Raw genomic sequence first — 24,483 nt, forward strand, 5'->3', positions numbered from 1 at the left:
ATACCCTTTCATGTTGCAGTCGATAAGACCAAGTCTGCCACGAGCCGGTGCAGGAATCTACGCTGATTTTGGTCAATGTTGCGACAGATATTTTCAGCCACTTTTTACATTCGCCTGGGAATAATGTGATGCGGCTTCTCTTCAGTCGAGCAGCTCCGTCGACTCATTCGGCTACAAAACTTACCCAGTTTGATTGGTGCGCTTGGCAACCGTCAGCATTATCCCAGGATATACTCCAGCCAAGCCGCCACTGATTCCTCCGGGATCCACTGAATCTCTAGAATTGTCTTTCATTTGCTGGACTACAGACAATATTCACCGCCAGGATGCGTTTGTGGGGCGACCGAGGTTGCTTGATAGATAAGGGCACAGAAATCCGCCAACGCCATGGATCAACAACGAATGGTTCTTCACAGTTGAAGCACTGCAGGAACGACAGCCGTGCTTTGACGCCAGCAAGCTGCCCAATATGCAGCTCGCGATATTGTCCCTCCTTGCGCTGGCGACCGATGCCGTCCTCGGCCAACTGGCCAAGTGCCCGGGCTCTGACAATCTCACCGTCCAAACCTCCACGGGCACCTTCACGGGACTTATCGATCCCGAGTTTCCGAACACTCTCCAGTTCCGCGCCATCCCGTTCGCAGAGCCGCCCGTGCTGTCACGCCGCTGGCTGCCGCCGCAGAAGCTCTCGTCGCAGCCAAGTGAGCATCACTATGCAACGCGGTTTCCGCCGTCGTGCCCGCAGTTCGTGACGGCGGTAACCTCGCTCTGGAATCAAAACCTGACCAAGGGCAACTTAATCTATAACGGCCGCCAGAACGACTCGTCGGGGCTGGTGGGCGAGGCCACTTCCGAGGACTGTCTGTACCTAGCAGTGTGGACGCCGACGGTCGCAGCGCCGCGGCCCAACGCCGGGCTCCCTGTCCTTTTCTTCATGACAGGGGGCGGCTTTGTGATCGGCGGCATCGATATACCGTGGCAGATGCCGACGTCGTGGGTCGAACGGTCGCAGTCGCATATCGTTGTCACCATCAACTACCGTGTCAACATATTTGGCTTCCCTAACGCGCGCGGGCTAGCGGACGGCCACCAAAACCTCGGCATCCTCGACCAGCGCGCTGCACTCGAATGGGTGCGCGACAACATTGCGGCCTTCGGCGGCGACCCGAACCGCATCACGCAGTGGGGGCGGTCAGCTGGGTCCATCAGCGCGGATATCCATGCTTACGCTTTCCACGAGGACCCCATCGCCCAAGCCTACTTCCTGCAATCGGGGACGGTCTTTAGTAGCTCGCCGGCCGAGGATCCGACGTACTCCAACTTTAGCTTCGTGGCGCGCCACGTTGGGTGCGAGGCCCCGTGCGGCGGCGACGAGGACGAGCACGGCGCGGCGGAGCTCGACTGCATGCGGCAAGTGCCGTTCGCGCAGATCGAGAACTTCATCGGACAGTACGGCGATCGGGGCGAGACGCCCGCGCTGTCCTTTAGCTTGGTTCCTGACGATCGCATCGTTTTCACTGACTACGAGGCGCGGTCCGAGGCCGGCAAGATCGCGCGCGCGCCGGTCATCATCTCCAACACGGCCAATGAGATGTCGTCGCTGGTACCGTATCCGGAACAGAACCTGACCGCGGGCCCGTACCAGCCGGCGGTGACCGCTGGCAACATTGCGTTTGGGGTATGTCCGACATTCAACTCAACCGTATATCGGAACCGGATGGGCGCTGGGGTGCCCGTCTTCCGGTTCCAGCATGCGGGCACATTTCCCAATTTGAACTATTTCAAGTGGCTCGGCGCGTACCACGCCAGCGACGCACCGATAGCCTTTGGGACGTATGGGCTTCTGGATCATATAGCGAAGACTACCAGGTTCGAAGTTGAGGTTAGCCAGTCGATGCAAGACCATATTCTCGCCTTCGTCAAGGACCCATATTATGGCCCGCAGAAGACAATGAACTGGAAGCCGCTAGTCGCCAGTGATCCGCATGGTGGAGATCTCATCCGCTTTGGCGCCGATGGCAAGGTATCCCAGCACGTCGATGGTGTCGAGGTCGACGGAGTATGTCAGGGATTACGAGAATACAATTCGTTCCCGTGAGCAACGTCCAAGTATAAGATTCACACCTATCTCGACAGGATCCAAGGCCAATGGTGGTCATTGGGACTATGGGGGACACTCTAATCTTGCAGTGTGTTTTCCCACCTTCTGCTTCAATAGATCTTCGTAGCTTTGCAATTAATAGTGCAATAGCAGCTCCAAATTCAAGTACGGTAAACTTGATTTTCCCTTGATGGACTGGCATCAGACCAGTCCCGACGTGTATACGTTGCGGGCCAGATTCGTGCGTTTGATGATTTCGTGGCCAAGAAGATAGTTTGTAGGTCGGCTTTATGATCCACCAGTGCCTCATGTTTCCTGCTCTTTACTCGTTCTTTCGTTGTAGCTTTGCGATAAGTACAGTTTGCAGCATTTCTCCTTCGCAGTCTGCTAGTTTCCGAATAAATGATAGCTATCATAATATTCCCAAAATAAGCAGTTTGCTGATTGTTAGTCAACTAAAGACGTCCAACTCCCTCGCGAACTAAGACTCTTTATGCTTATTCCACTCACTATGCAGCGCATCGCCACATCTACCTGGGAGGCTTCCCGCTTCCGCTCTCGCTTACGTTAAGGATCTCAGTTCGTTGCCGCTGATCCATCGCGAAGTATTAATGTCCGGTTAGGAGGTCCTCATGAGGCGTTCGTCATCGTGTCCACAAAGACTCGAGATATACTCAAACCATCCCGGTCTGCAATTTAAAGGAGTATTGTCATGGCCCAAGACTACGCTTGTCATATAGCTGCTGGGTAAACGTAATTTAACAAACTAGTATACGTATCTGCTGGAGGAAGAAGTACTGACATATAAATACTAGATATGGTAGGGTCATTACAAAAACGGCCAAATGAAAGGTGCCAGTAAACCCCCCCACCCCGTATGGTGTACGGAGTAGCATGGCCTAATTCTGGAGCACAAACATGCAATATGCACGTTTTAGAAAAACGGTGACATTTTCCAGCCGCTTTTGGTAGGCGGTAAGACAAGCTATGGGGGCTAGCGTGTAGAAAACCCGCCTAATCCGGCCGGCACTTCTTACCCTGTGGCGGCATAGACGACCCTACCTGGCTTTTAATTGGATGAAAACGGCGATTCGACGGCTGATGCCAGTAATAAAGGCTAGATGCTATATCCTTTGAATATAACAGATATCCACCATATCGCGCGGGCTTCTACATTAACCCTTCCCAGGACCACCTTAGCTTATACGAGGCTGAGAATGTCGCCTTTATCAAGAATGTGGCTACTGGGTAAGACCGTAATGTTGGATTCTTCCAGGCGCAGGTTTCGAGCGGGTTCAAGATGCCATATGTAGAGTAGCGACCATCCAACAATCAGTCGTATCTTCGTGAAATTCTCCCATCAAAGCAGTAAATGGTTTTCTCATCTGGTCGTTGAACGATCGATTCAAAACCTGGTTTTGCCCAGAAAAGTCACATGACGGTTCAGAAACCAAAAGTCGCAGAAACTCCTGTATTGCTTTTTGGGAAGATCGGTGGAGAACACCAAGCTAAAATCCATTGAAACATGTTCATGCTTCGTGTTCTTCGTTCTCCGACGCGTCATTTCTATAGGAGGCTTCGATTTGTTCCGTATCTTCATCCATGGCCTCTAGTCCTTCATCCGGCACTTTTGCCCATAAACGGCCATGAAGCTCCAGCAGTCTTTGTTGCGCATATCCATGCGCATTACAGAGTTTCTTGCGGCCTTCTTTGACTTCAAAGGTTCTATTCATTCAATGTTTCGCAAGTTTCGTTTGATAATATACTCCCTTCCCTGTCTTTGATCGTCGTATAATGACCATGTATGATCAACACCTCCGGATTTATGGTGAATGTTACGATTCTCGACATAATTTTCTTATTGGCCTTTTCTTCATGGGTGCCTAAGATTATCAATCAAACGTTTGCAAGCGCAGCATCATCATGGGCTGCATATAGAAGATATTCGTAGTGGTCGCCTTGATGGCTCTTGAATTTCACAGCGAAGTGTGGTAAGGCTAAGGAATTTAGGTTCCTGAATGGTAAAGCCTCTCTACCTATTCCCTTTTTACCTCAAAAGAAACGGAGTGGTCTTTTCTGTAAGCCGTCCAAAAAGCCTGCTTGAGGCTTGGGTGACTTATTATTGAGGTTTTGCCCTAGAGGCAGTCCATGCCATGCCTGATTCGGAGCGTCTCTGAAAAGCGAATTGACTGGTCACACTGTTGGTAGAAAACGTCTCTGGCTTTGGTTATGGTGTTAATGAAGTAACGTCCTTAAACATATAGCTTTCCGTTCCACGTACCTCAACCTGATCCTCGCTGATTGTATGGTCCGTTAGGCCCGGCTCTGTCGATCTCCGCGTTTTCCTTAGAAGCTTTCTCCGGTATTGCCTTTCGATCATGTGGAATGAATGAGAATCTACAATGGGGCTATTGCTATCGTATTAGACGCATATAGGTAGGATCTCGTCACGACTAACCCCTATGAGTACTTCGCAGGATTGACTGTCTCGAGTTTGCCCTCACTGTGTCATGCTTGTAACATACCAAAGAGGGTAAATCTAAAGACGACGTAGGGATAAATTTATACTTAAATTTTATTACAATCACATAGTTCATCATGCTCAGACACCCGGACACCCTTCGTCTTTGTCATTCTTTGAAGCATCCTCGTTATCAGATTCTCCAGAAACCCTTGACTCCTCAGGCTCCTCAATTTCTGTGAGTTACTTTTTCGGTACTGTTGCCCTCAGCCGATCTCGAAGCTCCAATGTTCTCTCTTGGGAATATTGCTGCGCGTTACGGAGCAACATTCGACCCTGCTTCCAGCCTTCGAATGTAGCCATGTTCTGGGCAGCAAGTAGTGTTTGATGGTACTCTTCTTCACCTTCGTCATTTATCGACGAGTGATGGCTGTATATGGACAGAGATGTCGGCAACAAGCAGAAAGACGTAATTACAGCTCGGGTCTTCTTCCACGGCCGCTTGCCTTCGTACGCAGCCAGATGATCGAGTGCTTTCTCGTACCCATTCACAAGTGCAGCTCCGTCATAAGCCGCCTGACGCGTAGCTTCGTACTCGGAACCTTTGCCGCTTTTGAGCTCTCCCACCAGATGCGGCAATGCAATGGAGCTTGAGTCTGAGAAGAAGACCGCCTCACCACCAAACTTCTTCCTTACTCTGAAAGGTTTGAAATTTTGTGTTTCCAATCCTTCCACCAGATCGGGTTGAGGTTTGGGAAGCGATTTATTGAAATTCAGATCAGGTGGTAATTCTGAGAATGGACGGTCAGATTGCCACTTGAAACCTACTTCCAGATGCCTCCAGTTCAAGAGCCTTGCGACGGCATGCTGGCTCGTCGAGGCTTCATTAGACCCACCTCCAACCTGCGTTTCGTAATGCTTGAACTCTTCTTCAGTTGGTTCTGGTGATTGACGCTTTTGCAGGAGCTGTTTCTTTCGGGCTTTATAGTTAGAAGGTGTCTGTGAATATCGTGGAGATAGTACTCCATTTTCGGCCAACTGCTGGTCAAATGTGGCGCTCGTTGAGGTAGTCTTTGCTCGCTTCGCTGTCCTAGTCTCGCAAGCCGATGGTGATTCATGTCCTGCCATTTTGTTGAACCTTTGCAGGTTTTCTCTAGTTAAGTCTATGCTCTTCCACTGTTTTGTTGTGCACTCTGTATCGACCTTACAAGGGCGTTCTCGCACACGTTCAATAGTAAGCGGACTGTAAGTTCTTTCCTCCAGGCTTGTATCTTCTCCAATATCAGACCTTCTAGCCCGTAGTCTAGCACGGGTTTCCGGCATTTTGGATGGATGGGATTTAGGTCGTTTACATATCGACGGTTCTTCAATTGTGTCCCCAAAGAACTATCAATTATTCCAGAAGACAATGGCACTGTTTGTGTTGAGGATGAGTGATACCAATACAAGTGAGATGTTGAGAAGATGGTTGTTAGTTGTTGGTCAAAAGAAATTGTCGAAGGTAAGTTATTGAACGAGTGTGCGTATCCAATACAAGCATGCTCTTGCGACAAAGGCTATGAATTGTACCGTTCCCGTCAAGATCTTTGCTGCTGCCATTTTTAAAACAAAGAGCTCAACGCAAGACGAAATTTGAATGTATAACCTGTACACGGCATACCCCGTCTAGACACTATTATGTCGGAGCCTGTGCGAAATTATACACAGCGTTATGAAGCCGAGGCTCGCAGATGGTCACTAAATTCTATCTGTCTACCCTTAACAGCTCTTCAACAGCTTCGGCACCATATCTTGAGTCAGGTACTGATATGCACAAAATAAAGCAATGATAGATTGTACAATACACACCGGATCAAACTTTACGAGCGAAATGCAGCTACGTCAAAAATTCGAACCGGATTTGTCCATGCTGCCGCTGTTTTTGTATTTTTGAATTGAGTCCATTTATCACCGTCGGACCCTAATTTCGCTGAGCTCGCAGACGATCTCTCAATCTGACGATTTCCTCATCGCATAGTCCTTTGCAGTCCTCGACTGGTTCCTCTCTTCCTTCCAGATGGCGAATCATGAGTCCAAGTAGTGCCTTGCAAGAAGCGTCTGGCGATACTGTATTTCTCCCATGTTTCTTTGCCACATGATGGCAATATTTATGCGATGTACAGCCATCGACCATGAAAGTTGTGATTTCCGCCTTCGCTTTGTTTTTGGCCTGCTTTTGCTCCTCAACCGGCTCTCCCAAATATGATAAAGCCTTTCTGCGGCCATTTTTGCATAACAGCTCTAACATATGCTGCACACGATCCGTTGTAACACCAGCATCGACTTCCTCAGTCGAAGTGAGGTAAGGTAACGAGATGGAGCCCTCCTTTTTATGGTTGAAGCTTGTCAAAAATATCCCACATCAGTGTCTAGGGGAGGGGATCAAATTCGAATTCTCATATACCTTTCCACGATGTCTGGTATAAGAGGCGATAATCCCTATCGAATTTGCAAATCTGTAGGTAGACTTGCAAAGGAGCAAATTATGTTGCCCACCGCTTCTCGGCAATTTTCTTCGAATGAATTTTGCGGCTTATGGTTTTCATTATTACGGTATCGATTCAGGAGTTGACTTGAAGGACCACGAAGCCAAAAGATTAACAAACGATCTCTTTCCGACGATGGGGGATCGGATCATAGTGTCTAGATCCGGTAGCTCCTAAGACAAAGACCGACCGCATCTAGCGTAGCAAAAGCAAAATTAGTAACGACATGTGCTAATTGTTCATTTACTTTTGCAAAGCTACATTTGCTGTCGATAGTCGACAGCCCACCACGTGGTGGAAGTAACCAGATTCTTGCAACGCTATACCAATGTGTATAAATAGAGGTCAACATTCCGCGATTGACACTGCCATAGTACGCATCATCCGACACAGCTAACAGCTTTCTGAGAAGGCATCACACAATCTAGCAGCACACCTAGTTGAGCTAACCAGAGTAATATGTCCAGTCTAATCAGCAAGTTCAGCCAATCTGAAATGCATGTACTAATCTCGTTCCTCTATGTAGTCTACCGTCGTTCATAGCTCATACTAGTCGTCAGCACCCCTCAATAGAACCGCCTCAGAGCTGAATTCTAGAAGAAGTTAGGCTGCATAATGAGGGTAAAGGTCCGAGCACGATCTTCGGCAAATGATCATGGTATGAATTAACCTAGTGTTGATTGTCTCCAGCGACCTCGTGGAGAAACAATAACGTTATTCCCGGCATACCCAGTTGTCTTCGTGCTAACATCTACAAATTGGGACTGAAACATGCCATACTCGATTGCAATGCTCTAGTTCTGCTTATTAACTATTTACAAATTTAACACGCAGGGAATAGTGGGACTGAGATCGATTATAGAGTTCAGACTGACAACATCCTAGCGGCGATCGCCACCCCACGATGGTCCAAACTAACTCTCGAGCTGCTAAAACAGATGCCGCGAAAACACCAGGCTGTATATCGGAAACTGGATCTAGCCAAGGTTACCGCTAATGATGTCCAGCACGCCAAATCTCGGGGTACAACGCATCGAATCCCAAACGTTTATCCTGCCACTGAGGATACCGCGGTTAATATGTGCACGGGCGGGAACGATCATAGAGCTGAAGACTGTGGCCACCCTGGCGGTGATCACCACGCGTGAGACCAATATCGGAGAGCAGTTCGTCCGATGTTAAAGTCCCGATTGACTTTTCTATAAAATCTGGACTAACACAGCTGTTAGCCCCGACCTGCACGTACTAGTGCCTAAAAAAGCAGTCTGCGCCGATGAAGTTACCAACCAGATGGAAAGCGTGATGCGGGAGTGGCTATAATGTTTAGTAGAGTCACTAGTCCACACGGCAGGCGAAGAGGCGAGTAGAAGGTTTGACGCCATCGTGCCATTCAACCTTATTTGTTACCGTGAATGGGACTTCAAAGGCTGGGCTTTAGGCAGTAGAACATCATCTGAAAAAGCAACGTGAGATTCCTTGATGTTAGCCGTAGTGTATTCTCCAGACTATAGCGTTTGTGTTAAGGTCTGGTCTACATGGCGATAAATTGGAGAGGCGGTACTTGACGTTGTACAGAGGTTTGGCAAGTTGAATGTAGGGTCCAAGGCAAACCTCTGATGTAGACAGGTCGGTAGTATTTCATGTTCGCCAGGTTGTGATAATGGCTGGAAGTCGAGGTTGCACGTGAGCGTGTAACTAGATGGGTTAGAGTGGAGATACTAGAATCCAAAGAATGCCAAAATATGGTAGGCTAAGCCTGCAACCGCACAGGACTTTTGCGGGCAGCATGCAACGCAATCAATCATCGTAGTTAGATCACGCTCCTGTTATGACCTCAAAATGGGAATAAGAACAGTAAAGGCTAGAGAACGTCTCGTGCACGGCCATAGTTGTTCGGGTGGCGTTGTGGAAGTTCCGGGAAAGAGGCTGTGGACTTGTTACGAAAGAGGCTCGGGGAAGGATGGTTTCATTAGCTTCAGCCAAGATAGCACAGTTCATTTGTCCAAGTCACTCCTCCCGCAATCCTGCCGCTCCTTGCAGAAGGCGACCATAGGGTCATCCGAGGTCATGGGGGTACAAAAGTGGCCGAAAATGCGGGGGATTAAGGAAATGGTTGCGGTAGTTTGAAATTTGAATATACAGCTAGCGTGAAGGTATACCATCACGACTGTGAATGCTAATGCTCGTCTTTGACCATATAGACAATAGATCATGTCACGTATGTGGCACCACCGCAGTGCAATGCCAATTACACATCTGCCGTGGTACGACGGTAGCAGATTGCGGGGCGCACTAATAATACACAATAGTTATATAGTCCAAGCTCAATGGATTCAACCGTATTGCCATAGAAACCAAATGGTCCATCTGCTGATGGTGTTAAACATACTATGTGATCATGTGGCAGTCGTACTTCGAAGGATGATGAAAATGACCAGCATATCCCTTGAGGATGCCGTCTCAAGCCAACACGGATTTGACGTCCTGCCACGTTACATCGGATCAGATAGCAAATACTAGTATATGGTGATCTTCAAAGCGTCGATTTGGGTGCCAAACCAACACTAGTCAGCCTCAGTGACCTGCGCATTGAATGCGATGCATACATATGACTCAAGACCGGTGTTTTGGGTCTGCATGTACCTTTTCATATGTATAGATATATACATATATATTTCGACAAATGATAGCTTTCAAGCGCTGCTACCCCTGTGGCACCATACAGGCTAAGGATGCAAGTGCTGTGAAAATAGACAGAAATATATCGGAACAATCTTGCTGAACGACCGTGGTGGTGAAAATAATGGTAAGCGTTGCGTTGGGGCAGTGACGCATGTCCTGGTGTTTGCGATGTGCTATGAGCTCTTCATAGAGCGAAGCCTTTCAATATCGAAATCAAGGGTTGGCGGCAGTGTCTGGGATACGGAATTTCACTCCAATTCGTTTATGCCGTACCACGATTGAAGTATGATCAGGTAATTTTGAGTTCTGTGGGCAAGTGATGCAAGGTCGGGTCAAGATATATAAATGGGTTTGCATACTGCGCCGATATTTGGATCTGCTTGACCGATGTGGACTACTGTAGTAAAGCGTGTTCTGCCGAAAGTCTATGCTGAATGGCGTGTATGGCTTTATTAGAAATGCCTGAAATCCTGCCAGGTGGTCAATGTTAAGAGGGCGATCAATCGCATGTGTTTTGACAAGCCCACGAAAGAATCATTCTCTGCGATGCTGATTGACGATGATATCGTCAAGTGCCGTGAAATAGAGGATACGCTAGCTGGGTTGCGAAGATGAAACACAATTCTCGCTTCTCTAGCGCCATCCAAAGAAGATGTCAAGTCTCACTGGGCTGAGCAATGATCGATTAGCTACTTAGGCGAAAGGTGAACCGGTCGTTGTCATGTGTGGGCTTCGGTATCGACTGCAGGCCACGATAACAGCCTCAACGACTAATATTTTTTTTTGTTGTATGCTGGAATCACCGGTCTTGTCAGTAGAAAATCTCAAGCCCGTGAGTGATTCTCGGCTCATGGTTTACTACGCGCAAGGAGGGGCGAATTTCCCGATCTTTTGCATGTTTGTGTTTGCGAGCATCCACTCAATAACAGATCCGCGGATGTGATTACAGTCATATCATGGTTTTACGTGTCATCTGCGTATCCGTGTTTCTAGTTGACAATGAGGCAAGATGTGCGTGATTTTTCTTCTTCTTCTGTTTTTGCAAATATGATCCTTCTGTGGAAGATCATTGCAACAGACAAGAGAATCTACTGTATATTCCATTTTGTGTGCTTACCCCATCCACGAGTCAGTCAATACCTGAACCGAGTGCCTACAGTATGGGGATTGTCGTTGCGGGACTCGCGGCACAAAACTCGGAAGGACGAGATGGAGGTCAAGTAGCTTGCTGTCTGTGCCTTATCGAGCGTAATGATAAAATTGGATGCGCTGCAAGTGTGGCACCATTCCCCATGGGCTTGAGCAGACAGATTCCCTTTTAGAGCTAGGTTGATTCCTACACACGTTAATTGGGAGCGATGCTCAAGGTTTTTTCTTTCTTTTTCTTTCCCGGCATGTGTACCAAATGGGCTTCGGGGTGCAAAGTCAACTCCGGATTGAGTAGCTTGAGCGTTCTGGGTTAGGTTAACGCTCGGGGCTTTAGACCAGTGCAATCAGTAATTACTATGTATGTAGATTGTGGCTTCTGCTGTTGCAGATAGTGTCTTTGAATTCAGACATCCAATGTCTTTCTTCATCGGACTCCGGCGTCGTTTATCAATGATAAGCGAGTGAAGGATGAAATCCCTGGCTGGAGCAAATCAAGGCGATGGCGATTTCAAGGTCAAAAGTGTCGATGAGGGTATTTCTCCTCACTTGTTCTGGCCAAGGGGAAGAGCAAACGGGAACCAGGTTTGATGTTTGCGGATTCCAGATTGCCATTTTGGGGTTAGTGCTGGCATCTTGGGCCTAGCACACTAGTCCAGGTAGCGCACAGCGTAAAGCCCCATCGGATCCGTTCTAGGACTGAGGAGTCCGACTTCCTCAGAAATGTGCCTGGTCCCTGAGCAAGTGCGCTCCACCACAACATGTATTATGCACTAGGTTAGTATGCAGGTGCCAGGCAAGCTTCCTACTGTACGGGCCATTGCTGGCGGACTACTGCACCCACCTGCAGCTGGGCACAGCGGTCCAGTTCAGGCCCACAACCTCACCCGCTGTCACTTTTCCTGTGCAGCACCTCGATGAGATCGCCCTCCCCTTTTCCCAAGAGTTCGGACGGATTTGAGGTGTTGCTGGATGAAACAGTGCCATGCATAATCGGATTGAGCGTGCTTGATTGCAGTGGAGGACGTCGACTTAGCATAGCATGCTCGCATCGGGATTTGTAATGCTCGATATTTATGATAAATCATCCTCTTGGTCTCCCTATCTGGGTACTTGTGTACTTTTAAGGACGGGCTTGGCCTGGTCAGGTGCCTCTAGGGGAAGTCGCCAGCTCAATCAATCTCGTGAAGACCCGAACCGTTCGATTGGCACAGTGATTGCGAATCGCAGCACAAACCATTCTGAGACCAAAGTTCAATTGTAGGCGCATCCTACCTGTGCGCCTGGGCATGTGCTGTGTACCTAGCGTGCTCATAGCATAAGAGCCCGCAGCTGTAGCTACTGTCCTATCCCATCTCCGTGTGCTGCGCAGCCCCTTTTGCTTCTCTGTGCCCAGTCCGCGCGGTACAATAGACATGCACATCGTCCCTCTCCCCTATTCCGTCTACGTCAAATCGGATCGATAGCTGCGAGTGCACCTGCCGCGGGTTCGGTCTCGAGTGTCGACGATCGTGGACCGTTCCAATCAAACGGTGGAAAAGGCGCTTGGGTCTCCCTGGGGTCTCCTTTTCCCACTAACCAACGCGTGTTTAATTTGCCATGGACATCCCCTGCCACTAGCACTGCTTAGCCACTAAGTTACAGTAGCTGCACCCTGGTTTTTTTCTGGGTACCTCACAGGTTCGGCGCTATCACAAACAAGCAACTACCCCGAAACTCTACCTCACTCTCATAATCGATTCGTTCTGTCCTCTCGACTGAAAGTGAAAGCGAAAGTGGAAGTGCAAGTCGAAAAGAGGAAAACCCCCCCACCCCATTTTCTGCTTGAGTTGGGTGCTCTCTTGCTTTCTGGAGTTCTGTCACTTGGAAGACTCGAGTTTCAAACCCACGCGACAAGACATATTTCGGGTCCCTGGCAAACAGTACATCACATCACATTACAGCACAGCACAGCACCGCACAGCGCGACTCACCTCACCTCGGCAACGGTGACAAACAGAGACTGGGTAGAGCAGTGTTTCCGGAGCATGCCCCCAGCTCAATAATCCATCTAGTCACTCGTTTAATCTCTACATTTTCGACAGCTTACCTCGACTATTTGCGACAGCGTTACGCATGCCTTTTCTATTCTTTCCCATGAGCGAGGAACCCAACAGCAAACAACTATATCAGTAGAGATAGTGGTAACGGGACGGGAGAGTTGTGTCTGTCACCCTGCCGATTCGGCGCTGCATAAACTCCTTGACTGGGGTCGTGTTTTGCATTCCTCACGGTTACTTCTACTCTCCCGTGATTCATATTCGACAGAATCACGTTCCAGCGGCTCATCTAGACCAGGGCACATTGCCGTCCTTTTCAAACCGCAACTCAATCCCGCGACCCCCTCGTGGCTCGCCTATTTGGCTCGCTATCATTAGCATTCCACCAAGGGCAGTCACGTTCGATTGGCGTCGCATAATTTAATATCAGCGACAATCCGGCCGCCAAACATGGCGAGCTCACCGCCATCGTCGCCTGGCATGATGCCCCCACGTCCTGTGAGCGCCATGGTCAAACCAGCGTCTAGGAGTACGAGTCGATTGAGCATGAGCAGTAAGGCAGGTGGTGGAAGCAGGGCATCGGACGAAGATGGAAGAACTGCGGTCAAAGTTGGTATGCAAAAAAAAAACAAAAAAAACTCCCCCACACTGCCAATCACTCGATATGACCCATTGCAGCTAACACAGTTCCTCGTGTCACAGCGATTCGCGTGCGCCCACCGCTAAAGCCCACAGACCCGGGCTTCGAACTAATACCACAAAGATTTCAACGATCCATGGTCCAGGCCACGTCTGCCACGAATATAGCCATCGATGCGCCACAGGGCAAAAAGCTTTTCGTATTCGACCGCGTCTTTGGGCCTGAGATCGACCAGGAGGGCGTTTGGGACTATCTGAACGAGAGCGTGGGTGCTTTCCTGCAAGGTTACAATGTTTCAATCCTTGCATACGGTCAGTCTGGTGCTGGAAAGTCTTACACTATGGGCACGTCCGGGGAGCAAGCAGATTTGGAAGTAATGGGAGTCATTCCGCGAGCGGCTACCGCTCTCTTTGAGAGGCTCGAAGGACCACCTCCCCCAAAGAACCCCAACCGCAATTCCATGTCACAATTGAGGACTCCATCACGATATTCTGTGTCGGCGTCGTCGTCGACACCGAAAGGCGAGAAAAACTGGCAGCTGAAAGCAACATATGTGGAGATCTATAACGAACAGCTTCGAGACCTACTGGTCCAGGAAGAAACACCAGTTCACGAGCGAGGCAATGTTGCAATCCGCGAGGATACCAAGGGCAACATTCTTCTGACCGGCCTACGGCAGGTCGATATCAACTCCGTCCATGATTTAGAGAATGCATTGAGTTTTGGTTCTATGATTCGGCAGACAGACTCCACGGCCATCAATGAAAAATCGTCTCGTTCGCACGCCGTATTTAGTTTGAACTTGGTTCAGCGCAAACAGAAAACTACTGCTGCTGCGGAAAAGCGATTTTCTGTACCACTCGAAGCCATGTCAGGAGCAGAAACTTGGGTCACAACTGACAGTAAGCTTCACTTTGTTGACTTGGCCGGCAGTGAGCGTCTGAAGAACACAGGCGCTCAAGGTGAGCGCGCCAAAGAGGGTATCTCCATCAACGCCGGTCTGGCTGCTCTTGGCAAGGTCATCTCACAGCTCTCGTCCAGAAACCCTGGTGCACATGTCTCTTACCGAGATTCTAGGTTGACGCGTCTGCTTCAAGATTCGCTTGGCGGTAATGCTATAACATATATGATCGCCTGTGTCACACCAGCCGAGTTTCATCTCAGCGAGACTTTGAATACCGTGCAGTACGCGCAGCGAGCCCGAGCAATCCAGAGCAAACCTAGGATCCAGCAGGTAGAGGAAGGCGACAAGCAAGCCATCATCGAGCGCCTCAAGGCTGAAGTTGCTTTTCTGCGAGAGCAGATCCGCAGTGCCGAACGTGGTGGCAGTGAACGACGCAATCCCGCGGCAAGTGAGAGACCCGAGCGACACAATGAACGGGAAAACGAGTTACAAAACCAACTTTTGGACGTTCAGGAAAATTATACAACTTTAAGTCAGCGTCATGCCAAGCTCATTGCGGAGATGGCTAGGGCCAGGGACAACGAGGTATCTTCCGAGGGCCACTCTGACAGTATGGGCGATACAGCCACGGAACGACTCAACCGGTCCAACTCCTTTGCGCAAGCAGTCGAGCAGGTCGTGTTAGAATACGAGAAGACCATACAAACACTCGAACAGTCCCTCTCAAGCACTAGAACCAGTCTTTCTAACACAGAAACAAACCTCCTGGAGAAGGAAAGCAAGTGTGCCTATGTTGAAACCATCAATACGCAGCTCCAGGCTCGTTTGCAGAAGCTGATGGATCGTGAGGTTAATACTGAGAGCTACTTACACGATCTAGAGACCAAGCTTGATGGCCACACGTCTGGGGAGGAAAAGAATGCGACCATCGTCTTGGAGTTACGCAAGGAGATCGCACGTGCGAGAGAAAATGAAGTAGCCTGTGAGGACTACATTTCAACCCTCGAGGAGAGGCTAGCGGAAGCCGATCAAGACAGCGAATTGATGCAGCGTGAAATCGACCGTCTAGAACAGGTCATTGAACGGCAACGAAGTCTGGGCAAGCTCGACAACCTACTTTACGAGCTGGACAACATTCAGAAAGACGGTACTGACCAAGCTGAGTCAGAAAACCCCAATGGTTTCGGTCACCGCCGCAATTTCTCTGAGCGATCGGTTAAGAGCCACATGAGCCGCACGTCGGTCAGCCATGCGCGCCGGGACCTCCCTGACGTCGGCGAGGAAGATGCCGAAGAGGAGGCAGGTGCCGATCAGGTTGCCAAGGGCAAGTCTGCCCAGTCCGCAAATGCGATTACGCCGGAAGAAGATAGGACCAAAGTCGAAAACAGAGAAGGGCCAGCTGACTTAGAGTTCCCACCACCAAGTCCAGCACAGAGTAAATTTGTCGCTGACAAGCTCGAAAATGTGACCGAGGAACTGATCCATCTTCGTGTTGAGCACGAGACCACATTGAATGATTACGACACCCTCCAGGCCAAGTATGAAGAGACACTGAGGACATTGTCTGAGCTCCAAGATGCGATTGATGAGGCTAAGCACCCTAGTCGTAGCCGAGACTCTCTACTGTCGGTGAACTCTCCAGACCAAACCCGGCCTCCGTCTTTTTTATCCGACGCCAAGACCAACGACACAAAGGATGGGACCCGCTTCTCATCGCGATCGCTCTCCTCGGAGTTATCCTCAGCTATGGAATCCCCAGCCACTATCGATTCGCCAACTGATGTTGAGACGATCAAGCCAACAGAGTCTCTCGACACCCTTCCTGAGGAGCCTATGGCTTCAGCACACTCAAGTCATGAAGAACTCACATCCGAGCTGGAGCAGTTGAAGTCGTTGGCAGCCGAAAAGGAGGCAGCGGAGAAAGAGCTTACCGAGAAGTACGCCGAGCTCGAAGAGAAGCACAGCGCTACTTTGGACATGGTTGAAGAGCTCAAGACCGAGATGGCAAAGGCCAAATATGCCGAGCCGCCATCTCCCCGAAGTGCTACACCAGTGATTCGCCGCAAATCCAGTCAAAATGTCATGATCATTGACAGAGCGCACAGGTCGTTCGCACAGCTCCGAAATATTGCAGCTGAAAATTTCGAAGACGAGCCAGATGTTATGCAAAACTTCGAGATCAACTTGAATGCTGCGATGCACGAACTTCACTCCAGATCGGAACGCATCCAGGAGCTTGAAGCCGATGTTGCGAATGCCAAAAAGGAAATGGAGACAAAAATGACCATTATTTCTGGTCTTACACGTGAACGATCAAGTTTGAAGTCAAGCCCAATGGATATGTCGGTCATCTCGACATTGAAAACCCAACTTGAGCGTAATGAGCAACAGCTCAAGACACTGCAAGAAGCATATACAGCGCGGGAGTCAGAGCTTACGGCCGAGCTAGAGGCCCTTCGCAAGAATATTCATGAGACTTCTGTGATCGGATCTGCCGCAACGGATGACGAGAGCTCCAGGGAGCTTTCTGCCGTCAAGGCCGAGCTTGCCGCTGCTCAAGAGAAGAAAATCACAGATCTTGAAGTCGAACTGGCCAACTGGGAGAGCAAGCACCAGGCTGCTTTGGAGACCATGCAAGTCACTGAGAAGCAGATGAAGCAGACCATCGAGGAGTTAGAGGCGCAAGTTGCCGCAGCCAATGAGAAATTTAACGAGACGAATGAGACCATCCGTGATGAAGACAAGGCAAAGGAAACTGAAGCCAAACATCAGGAATTAGTCACAATCCTACGAAATGAGATCGATGAGTACAAGTCCATCATCGATACGAACGCTACCAAGGTTGCCGAGCTCGAGGAAGCACACTTCGCCACCAAGGCTCAATTGGGCGAGGCTACTCAAGCTCGCGAATTGGCTTCAACTTCCCACAAGGATGTTATTAGCAAACTCGAATCTCAAATTGGTGAGCATGAGCAAGCTCTAAAGACTCACCAGGAAAGTCTACAGCAAGTTCATGCCGACTATGCCAAGAGTATTGATGACATCAAATCTAGCTCGAAGCAGGAACATGAATCCCAACTTGCTGTTCTTATGTCTGAACATGCCGAGCAAGTCAAGCTGTTGGAAAATGACTTGGCCGAAGCACGCGAAGAGCTCATGAGTGTTGCCAACCAAGTTGCACTCGCTCTTGGTGTCGATGCTAGCATCGGGAAAATCAACGAACGAGTGGAGGAACTCATCGCAGATCAGAGAGCTTTGGTCGCTGAGCAACAAAAGAAGGTTGAACTTGAGAGCCATGTCAGCGAGTTGTCATCTATCAACAACACGATCATGCGTGACCTTGAGGCTGTGAAATCCGCGCTCAACGAGATGCTCAAGGTGGATGGCGAGAACGTCAAGAGCCCATACCCCTCTGTGGTCGAGCAGCTTGCAGCGGTCAGAAAGAAGTTTGGGGATCTGGAGGTCAAGAACAAGAAGCACTCTCGCCTCGTCGAAGAACTGGAAGATCAACTCCAGACCAACTACGATCAGGCTCAGGTTACAAGTAACCGTCTATCCACACTGCAGTCGGAGCGTCAAGCCCAATACGAGGCAGCAACGACCGCAAGGATCAAGACCCAGTCTGAATTGGAGCAGCTCCGCGAAGAACATGCTGCACTTCAGGTGAGATATTCCACGCCGGTCCATGCTATGTCACATCCGCTGACGTTGGTTCAGACTCGTTTTGAGCAAGCTCAAGGTGTCGAGCGATCAAACTCGATCAACTCACAGCTTCGCAAGACTGCATCGCATGCGTCACTTCCGTCACCACCGCCCGCCATTCCCCTTCCTCCTCTACCTGGTGGTGGCTCCACATCACCTCCCCCAGGTGCACAGCCACCATCTGTTGGCCGTCCCGTGAGCAACGATCTTGCTATGGTTCAAATTAGAGAAGACCAAGAAGCTCGCATTCGTACGATTGAGCGCCATCTTAACGCGGAGAAGCAATTGACTTCCACCTTGGAGGAGGCTCTCACTGACTTGGAGAGACAATCCAACAAGGTCAAGGCCGACTGCGAGGCTTGGCGAAAACGCGCTGTAGAGCTGGAGGGCGAAGTCAAAGAGCTCAAGGACAAGCCAGTCCAAGACAGCAGGTGGCGTGACAGTCTTCACCAGGTTGAGGAAGAACGCAAGAAGCGGCAGGACGCGGAGAGGGCCGCTGCGCATCTCCAAGAACGGATGGCAGCGATCAACCAGAAGAAAAAGAAGAAGGGCAGTCTCAATTGCTTCTAGGTCAAGTTTTGTCTGGCAGTGCTCATTCTCTCCATCTTGGCGTTGGTTATATGCTTTTGCTTTTTGGTCTTACGGACTTCATCATCTTCGTCATTACCGCATATCCCGACACATCACGAGCAATTGCATTACACCTGCTCTCGGCAAGGCATTATTGCTTGGCCGTTGTGTTTTGCATGAACATTTCTCAAGTTCTGCTTATTAATCCCTACATCGCCGGTTTCCACCTATACCCCATTCGAGCGGCGTCGCGGTACAGACTCTAGGTCCGTTTACATGGCGTTCCGACGTACTTCTCTACACAATTCGACTCCGCCGACTCACCCACAACTACCACAACATGTCACGCATATATAGAACGATTTGGACGGGAAATGAAGCGATAAGACGGTTCACTGCAACGAAACTCCATAATACCCTATTTTACGAGGTTCTTTTGTTTCTCTAAAACAGACATGCCGAAAGAGAAGGCTCAAGCCGCAGTGAGAAGAATACCTTCTGAGATACCACTTTTGCCGTTATTCAGTAGTTTACTTTGATTCTTTACAATTTTCAAGCGACGTTTTCGCGGCGGTTTTGTTCTAATTCTAAAGCAAAGGCTGCTGGTGGCATGTTAGAACCAAGTCGGCACTTTGGGTTTTGTCTTTGCACACATATATGCGCCATGCTCCTGTCTATATAACTTTGTTTTTGCAATGTAAAATGTCTTTCGTCTGTGTTGAGACTAGGTCCCACAGCGACTAATGTCCCATATCCGTATCGTGAAGCTTTTTGTTACTGATCGAGTCTCCGAACGCGCCTTCTTTTGTCATTTCTGTAGGTTGTAATTCTTGGTGACAAATTTAGCTTGGACTTGGTTGGGTGTGGAGGCTACAAGTCGTGGAACATGAACAAAACGGCATGTAAACATCGGATGGCATAGCTGTAATAAGGCATTTATATGTCTTAACCGGTCTTCACGGTAGTACGGCTCATTTTTGATTGTCCATCTTGGCATTGATCATCCTGATCCATGAATCGTGTGTTGCATTATATCCTTGAACCCCCTTGGCTTCACCTCCAGGGCAACAGACTTCCCAGGACCATAACTTACACTTGTATCATAAATGCAAGTGATGCCCAACTCCTGATCCGGTGCGAAAACCTCCGTTTGTGCACGGATGAGCGTCCCCGCTCTTCCCTTGCCCAACACATTGCGCTCCAACGAGTCATAACTTTGACTGGGGTCTTCATCATCAATACGACCAAATCCGATATGCTGGTACGCCATCTCGTAGTTTTGGCCTGCGCCAACGATATTCTCGCGAGAGCCAGGATGATTAGCGCTGCCAGAGGCAAACCCGGAGTCCCTGAACCCAAAGTTTCGACGTTTGTTGTTCTCACGGCGGCGACGATTCTTCTCAATTGTCGTGGAGCATGTACCACCGTTCGATATATGAGGAGTTGATGGTGACTTCGAGTACTGACGTAAGTACGGAGCCAGGAGCTCGGGGAGGAATTGGGTGAAGAAGCGAGTGGTGATAGGTACGCAGCCGCAGATTATGGCGCCATTTGTCTCGGCGAAGCTAAGAGTCAGCTGGTTTGAGATGGGGTTCGAAGATGTGTCCCGCGAGGAAATAAAAGTCAGAATCGTCACTCTGTAGGTGGATATCGCGCAAACACTAAAATCTAGTCAGCCAGCATGATCCCTTTTCCTTTTTCTTTTCACAATCCAAGCACATGATATCATGAAAATTCCTCGATACTCACATGGCGCCAACACCGAACAAGCAGATTATTGCGATCTTCCTGCGTATGGCCATCTGTAACGCCCAAACCACACCAATCGGCAACAACAGAATTGCAACATCAACAAGGATGTTGGAGATGCCGTAGAACATGCTCAGAGCCTGGTCTGCCGCTCTTATCTTCGACTCTGCGTTATTGTCGAAAACCAACAGCGAAAGCACAACCGATAATGAGGTATTTAAGCCCAAGAACGTGCTTACCGCATGGACGGCCCAGTGGAAGGAGCGGACCGGCGACAAGCGTAGGTAAAAGACGAGGATTGAGAGTCGGGCAAAGGTAAGCGCCAGGGCAAAAAATATGCTGGTCACCGCATTGAACTGTGAAAAGGAAGATTAGAAGGCGATGCGATTGCCGGCTGACCGAGCGGCAGTAATGGCATACGCGGTTAAAGCCTCTCTCGTAAACTCTCTCGACTTGATATGCAAAGAATTGTTTCAGTTCAGGGTCTGTCGTAAGCTCAGATTTGGCTTCCGCTGCCAGGAGCCGGTCGATCCATGGGTCAACTACGCGGACTATCAGCGTTTTGTGACAGAGAATGGAAAACATCTTTTACAACATACAGGGAAATATCAAAATGGCGAATATCCATGCTGAAATTAAAGCGGCGATGTTCAGGTCTTAAGAGCATTTAGCATCTCAGCTCAGACAGCAAACGTCGAATTAGGAGCAAAAACTTACAGTCAGAGAGACCAAGGTTGTCATGAGTAATCTTGACTCTGGTGAAAAGACGAATGCCGACAAATACTGTGGCCACCACCGTGGTAGCAATACCGACAGCTTCGTGTGTCTTCATCGCTAGACTTTTTCTCAGACTCAGCTCAAGTTCAACTGTCGTTCTTACAAAGTCTGTAGCTTTGAGTAGGATGAGGCCAAGACAAGATTTAAAGATGTAGTCACGCAAAGGAGATGATCTCTGGGAAATCTGCTTCAACGTTGAGCGGCTTGACGGATCTCATACGAAGCAACATAGCTAGTTAGAAGCACTCATAGATCATTCCGGAATCTCTGCAATAACTCCCTCGTTTCATCCCGAACACAGACCACGGGGAGCACAAACATGAACCCGTATGGTGAGGCGCCGACTCTGAGGGAAAGCACGTGGAGGATTGGTGATCCCAAGAGAGATTGGCTTCTAGCTGTATGCGGGAGACCGTGTTTTGCCAGGGAACTTGCCTTCGTATCCATGCTACTGTACGAGTTGATACGGAGGCATCGGGATGGTAGCAGCCACTGGTTACACACAATTGATGATGTCGTGTAAGCCGCAAACTATTGGTACTACCCACCCTTCGACATCTCCCGTGCTGTATATACTTAGACATGCAGATGAGCGTATTTGTATCGAACCTTGTTAATTCATAAATCGAAATACTGTTCTATAAGTCCCTAAATGTAATGGTATTCATAAGAAACCGTATTACCTAATACTTGGTAGTCTTTGTTATAGTTGTAGTTTGATATGATTAGGAGCTTTTGATCATCCTGCATGACTTTATTGTAGCATCAGGAAATGTGGAAATGGCACTTCAAAAAGCAAATTGAATTACCAAGTGTTGAACATGCATACCCAATAACCAAACAAAGTTTTATTAATACGAATCTTCTGGTAGAGAAGAGATCGTACAAACTTCCCTTCCTGGCTTAAGACTGCTGTAAGCGTGGACTTGAACAATCTCTGTACTTGCCTTGACTCAGATGTCGAGTTGTCCGTAATTAGGTAAACACTGCGCGCAGGTTCAATTATCCAGAAATCTCATAATTACGTCATTGTTCTAGTTTATTACAATGCAAGGCTCGTATACAATTGCTGAAAATAACTTTTAGGCTGCCAAGAAATGGATACTACACGTTGCCTGAGGATTCCTTCTCTTGGCATGCAGCAGTCAAGAATTATTGTATGAGGTAACACCCTCATTAAGGCGAAGGGGCTGCAAAGAACATATGAGTGCCGGGAAGGAAGTTGAATTATCTGAAATACCTATTTTGGTCTTCGCTCTCAACCTACTTGATCCTTCGATGACCTCAACGTCGCATCCTATGATCCAACTACGTACTATGTGGATCCGGTGCTAAAGTCCTCCAGGGTTTTTGGTGATCCTGCTTCATGCGATGGAAATATAAATATCGACATTTCTAGGAGGAAAATGGGTAAAACAATCGTTATCCTCAATTTTATTCACAGTCTAATTGAATCATGCTCCAAAAACGGGTTTTGACACTTGCCCTTGCTCCGCTCGGCTTTGCGCGACCAGCTCTCGAGCACGTCCGGGCGCTCCCCAGCGAGGTCTTCAACGGCCACATGACCTGGTACGATAGAGAGGGTGGTCTGGGCATCAAAGAAGGCGCATGTGGAGAAATCAACTATAGCAACCAGAAGATTGTCGCCCTGAACAAAGACCAGTACGTTGCTTTGAGCAATAGCGAGAACCCCAACAACGCGGCTGTCTGTCACGCCAAAATTCGCATCCAGCACGAAGGCAAGGAGATTGAAGCACAAGTTACCGACAGATGCGATGCATGCCTTTGGGGCGATATCGATGGCACACAAGCTGTCTTCAATGAACTTGTGGGCGGGCTTGGGCCTGGCAATGTATCTGTGACTTGGTCGTTTGAGTAAAACCTAAGCGGTTCTTTTTGATTACAGCGAAGGCGTTAGGTTAATGATACCACGCAATTTTACGTGGTGCAAGGAGTGCAGGGAGTTGTTTGCTTCTAGTGGTCAAGCGTCTGTCTTTTTCAGCGTTACAATATAGGCTACTTCCAACCTTTTCTGCGCGCGATTGCCAATGTGCGTCTGTCGCGTTATCCTGTGCCGTTACTTTGTGAGTAAATAGTCTATGGTTTGCGGTTCGAAACCATCGAAGCAATCGTTGACGGTGTCGATTTGCAAACAGACTACCGTCAGCATGTGCCAGAACTTTACCATATCTGAAAATTCGATTATTTGAATTATGGACGCAAGTTACCTGAGTCGTCAATTGAGCCATAAACGAGTAATGTACTGAAGACTCTGGCTTGTTATGGTTATAGAGCTGCGGGATTTGACAAGACTACAAACGTCTGCTTATTGAGGCAGCCACTGGCCCCGCCTCCTGCTGTTGCTCCGTCTTATTGAGTGACGAGAATTAATAGGAAGTTATGCTAGCCCATCATTGTCCGAGGGCGTACATAATTTGATGCTTTTAAATTCATCTGTAATTTCATTACAGATGTGTCATGGACATCTTGCAAACTAGGCAATCATAATCAAACTGGGGGTTTCATTCCCGTAGACCTGTACTTATGGACTCTTTCCTTTACATAATCTATAAATATCAAATCGGCTGGCTCTATTTGTCTCTTATAGAACAAGCTCTGACTAGTTCCGGCCTCTTTGTGGTTGTAATAGAAATGGTCTTTCTGAGAAACATGTATTATTTTTAATGTAGTATAAAAGGACCTTCCCGTTAAGTGAAGGGTGATTTGGATGTTTCCTTTCATGAACGACTCCCCAGGGTTAAAGATTCAATCAGGCCTTTATTTTGATCGCTTCTTATCTTATTATGCTGCTAAAGAGGATGATATACTATATATTTATTTGTTGATGGCCCTGGCTAAACCAACGACTCTGCGACGGTCATACTATTTTGCTAGTTGTAAAAAGTTGACAAGAGAACTTTTGCTGACAACGATTGCAAATTTGGCATGCTAAGTCGGTATTGCGGGCTCGTTTTGAAAATCAACGTTGCTTGTTGCTGCAACCACTAGTTGTTGTCGCGACGTTGCGCTGCATTGCCACCCTCGCAATATGGCAAATATACACGCCTGCATGGCATTGCTGAGGGCAATGCCAACATCTTTGGGGCATGGGTGTTGGGATTAATGGCAAGGGGGGTTTAGTTACTCTCTTTCCAATCATTTCACACACTTCTTTTCTACACATTCT

General features: G+C 48.6%; 5 protein-coding genes across 5 annotated transcripts; 3 read left to right on the top strand and 2 right to left on the bottom strand.

The window, feature by feature from the left end:
- Positions 1 to 469: 469 nt before the first annotated feature.
- BKA67DRAFT_654927 (acetylcholinesterase) lies at positions 470 to 2,098 on the top strand (the record flags this gene model as incomplete). Its single annotated transcript, XM_046106647.1, has 1 exon — positions 470 to 2,098. One exon carries the CDS (start codon positions 470 to 472, stop codon positions 2,096 to 2,098), a length of 1,629 nt encoding a protein of 542 aa, XP_045960834.1.
- A 2,707-nt stretch (positions 2,099 to 4,805) lies between these two features.
- On the bottom strand, positions 4,806 to 5,885 carry BKA67DRAFT_531862 (uncharacterized protein; the record flags this gene model as incomplete). Its single annotated transcript, XM_046099444.1, has 1 exon — positions 4,806 to 5,885. The coding sequence occupies one exon, from the start codon at positions 5,883 to 5,885 to the stop codon at positions 4,806 to 4,808; it is 1,080 nt and encodes a 359-aa protein (XP_045960835.1).
- A 7,297-nt stretch (positions 5,886 to 13,182) lies between these two features.
- BKA67DRAFT_160213 (uncharacterized protein) lies at positions 13,183 to 19,046 on the top strand. The gene is made up of 3 exons (XM_046095169.1): positions 13,183 to 13,567; positions 13,657 to 18,161; positions 18,216 to 19,046. Exons 1-3 carry the CDS (start codon positions 13,405 to 13,407, stop codon positions 18,768 to 18,770), a joined length of 5,223 nt encoding a protein of 1,740 aa, XP_045960836.1. The 5' UTR covers positions 13,183 to 13,404; the 3' UTR covers positions 18,771 to 19,046.
- Positions 19,047 to 19,720: 674 nt separating this feature from the next.
- On the bottom strand, positions 19,721 to 21,351 carry BKA67DRAFT_672342 (uncharacterized protein; the record flags this gene model as incomplete). Its single annotated transcript, XM_046108715.1, has 5 exons — positions 19,721 to 20,431; positions 20,520 to 20,875; positions 20,940 to 21,061; positions 21,119 to 21,175; positions 21,237 to 21,351. 5 exons carry the CDS (start codon positions 21,349 to 21,351, stop codon positions 19,771 to 19,773), a joined length of 1,311 nt encoding a protein of 436 aa, XP_045960837.1. The 3' UTR covers positions 19,721 to 19,770.
- A 1,374-nt stretch (positions 21,352 to 22,725) lies between these two features.
- On the top strand, positions 22,726 to 23,284 carry BKA67DRAFT_552418 (RlpA-like double-psi beta-barrel-protein domain-containing protein-containing protein). The gene has a single exon (XM_046101840.1). It carries the CDS (start codon positions 22,753 to 22,755, stop codon positions 23,173 to 23,175), a length of 423 nt encoding a protein of 140 aa, XP_045960838.1. The 5' UTR covers positions 22,726 to 22,752; the 3' UTR covers positions 23,176 to 23,284.
- The last annotated feature ends 1,199 nt before the right edge of the window (positions 23,285 to 24,483 follow it).

This window comes from Truncatella angustata (assembly GCF_020726525.1).
Source record: "Truncatella angustata strain MPI-SDFR-AT-0073 chromosome Unknown BKA67scaffold_2, whole genome shotgun sequence".
Taxonomy (NCBI): Eukaryota; Fungi; Ascomycota; class Sordariomycetes; order Amphisphaeriales; family Sporocadaceae; genus Truncatella; species Truncatella angustata.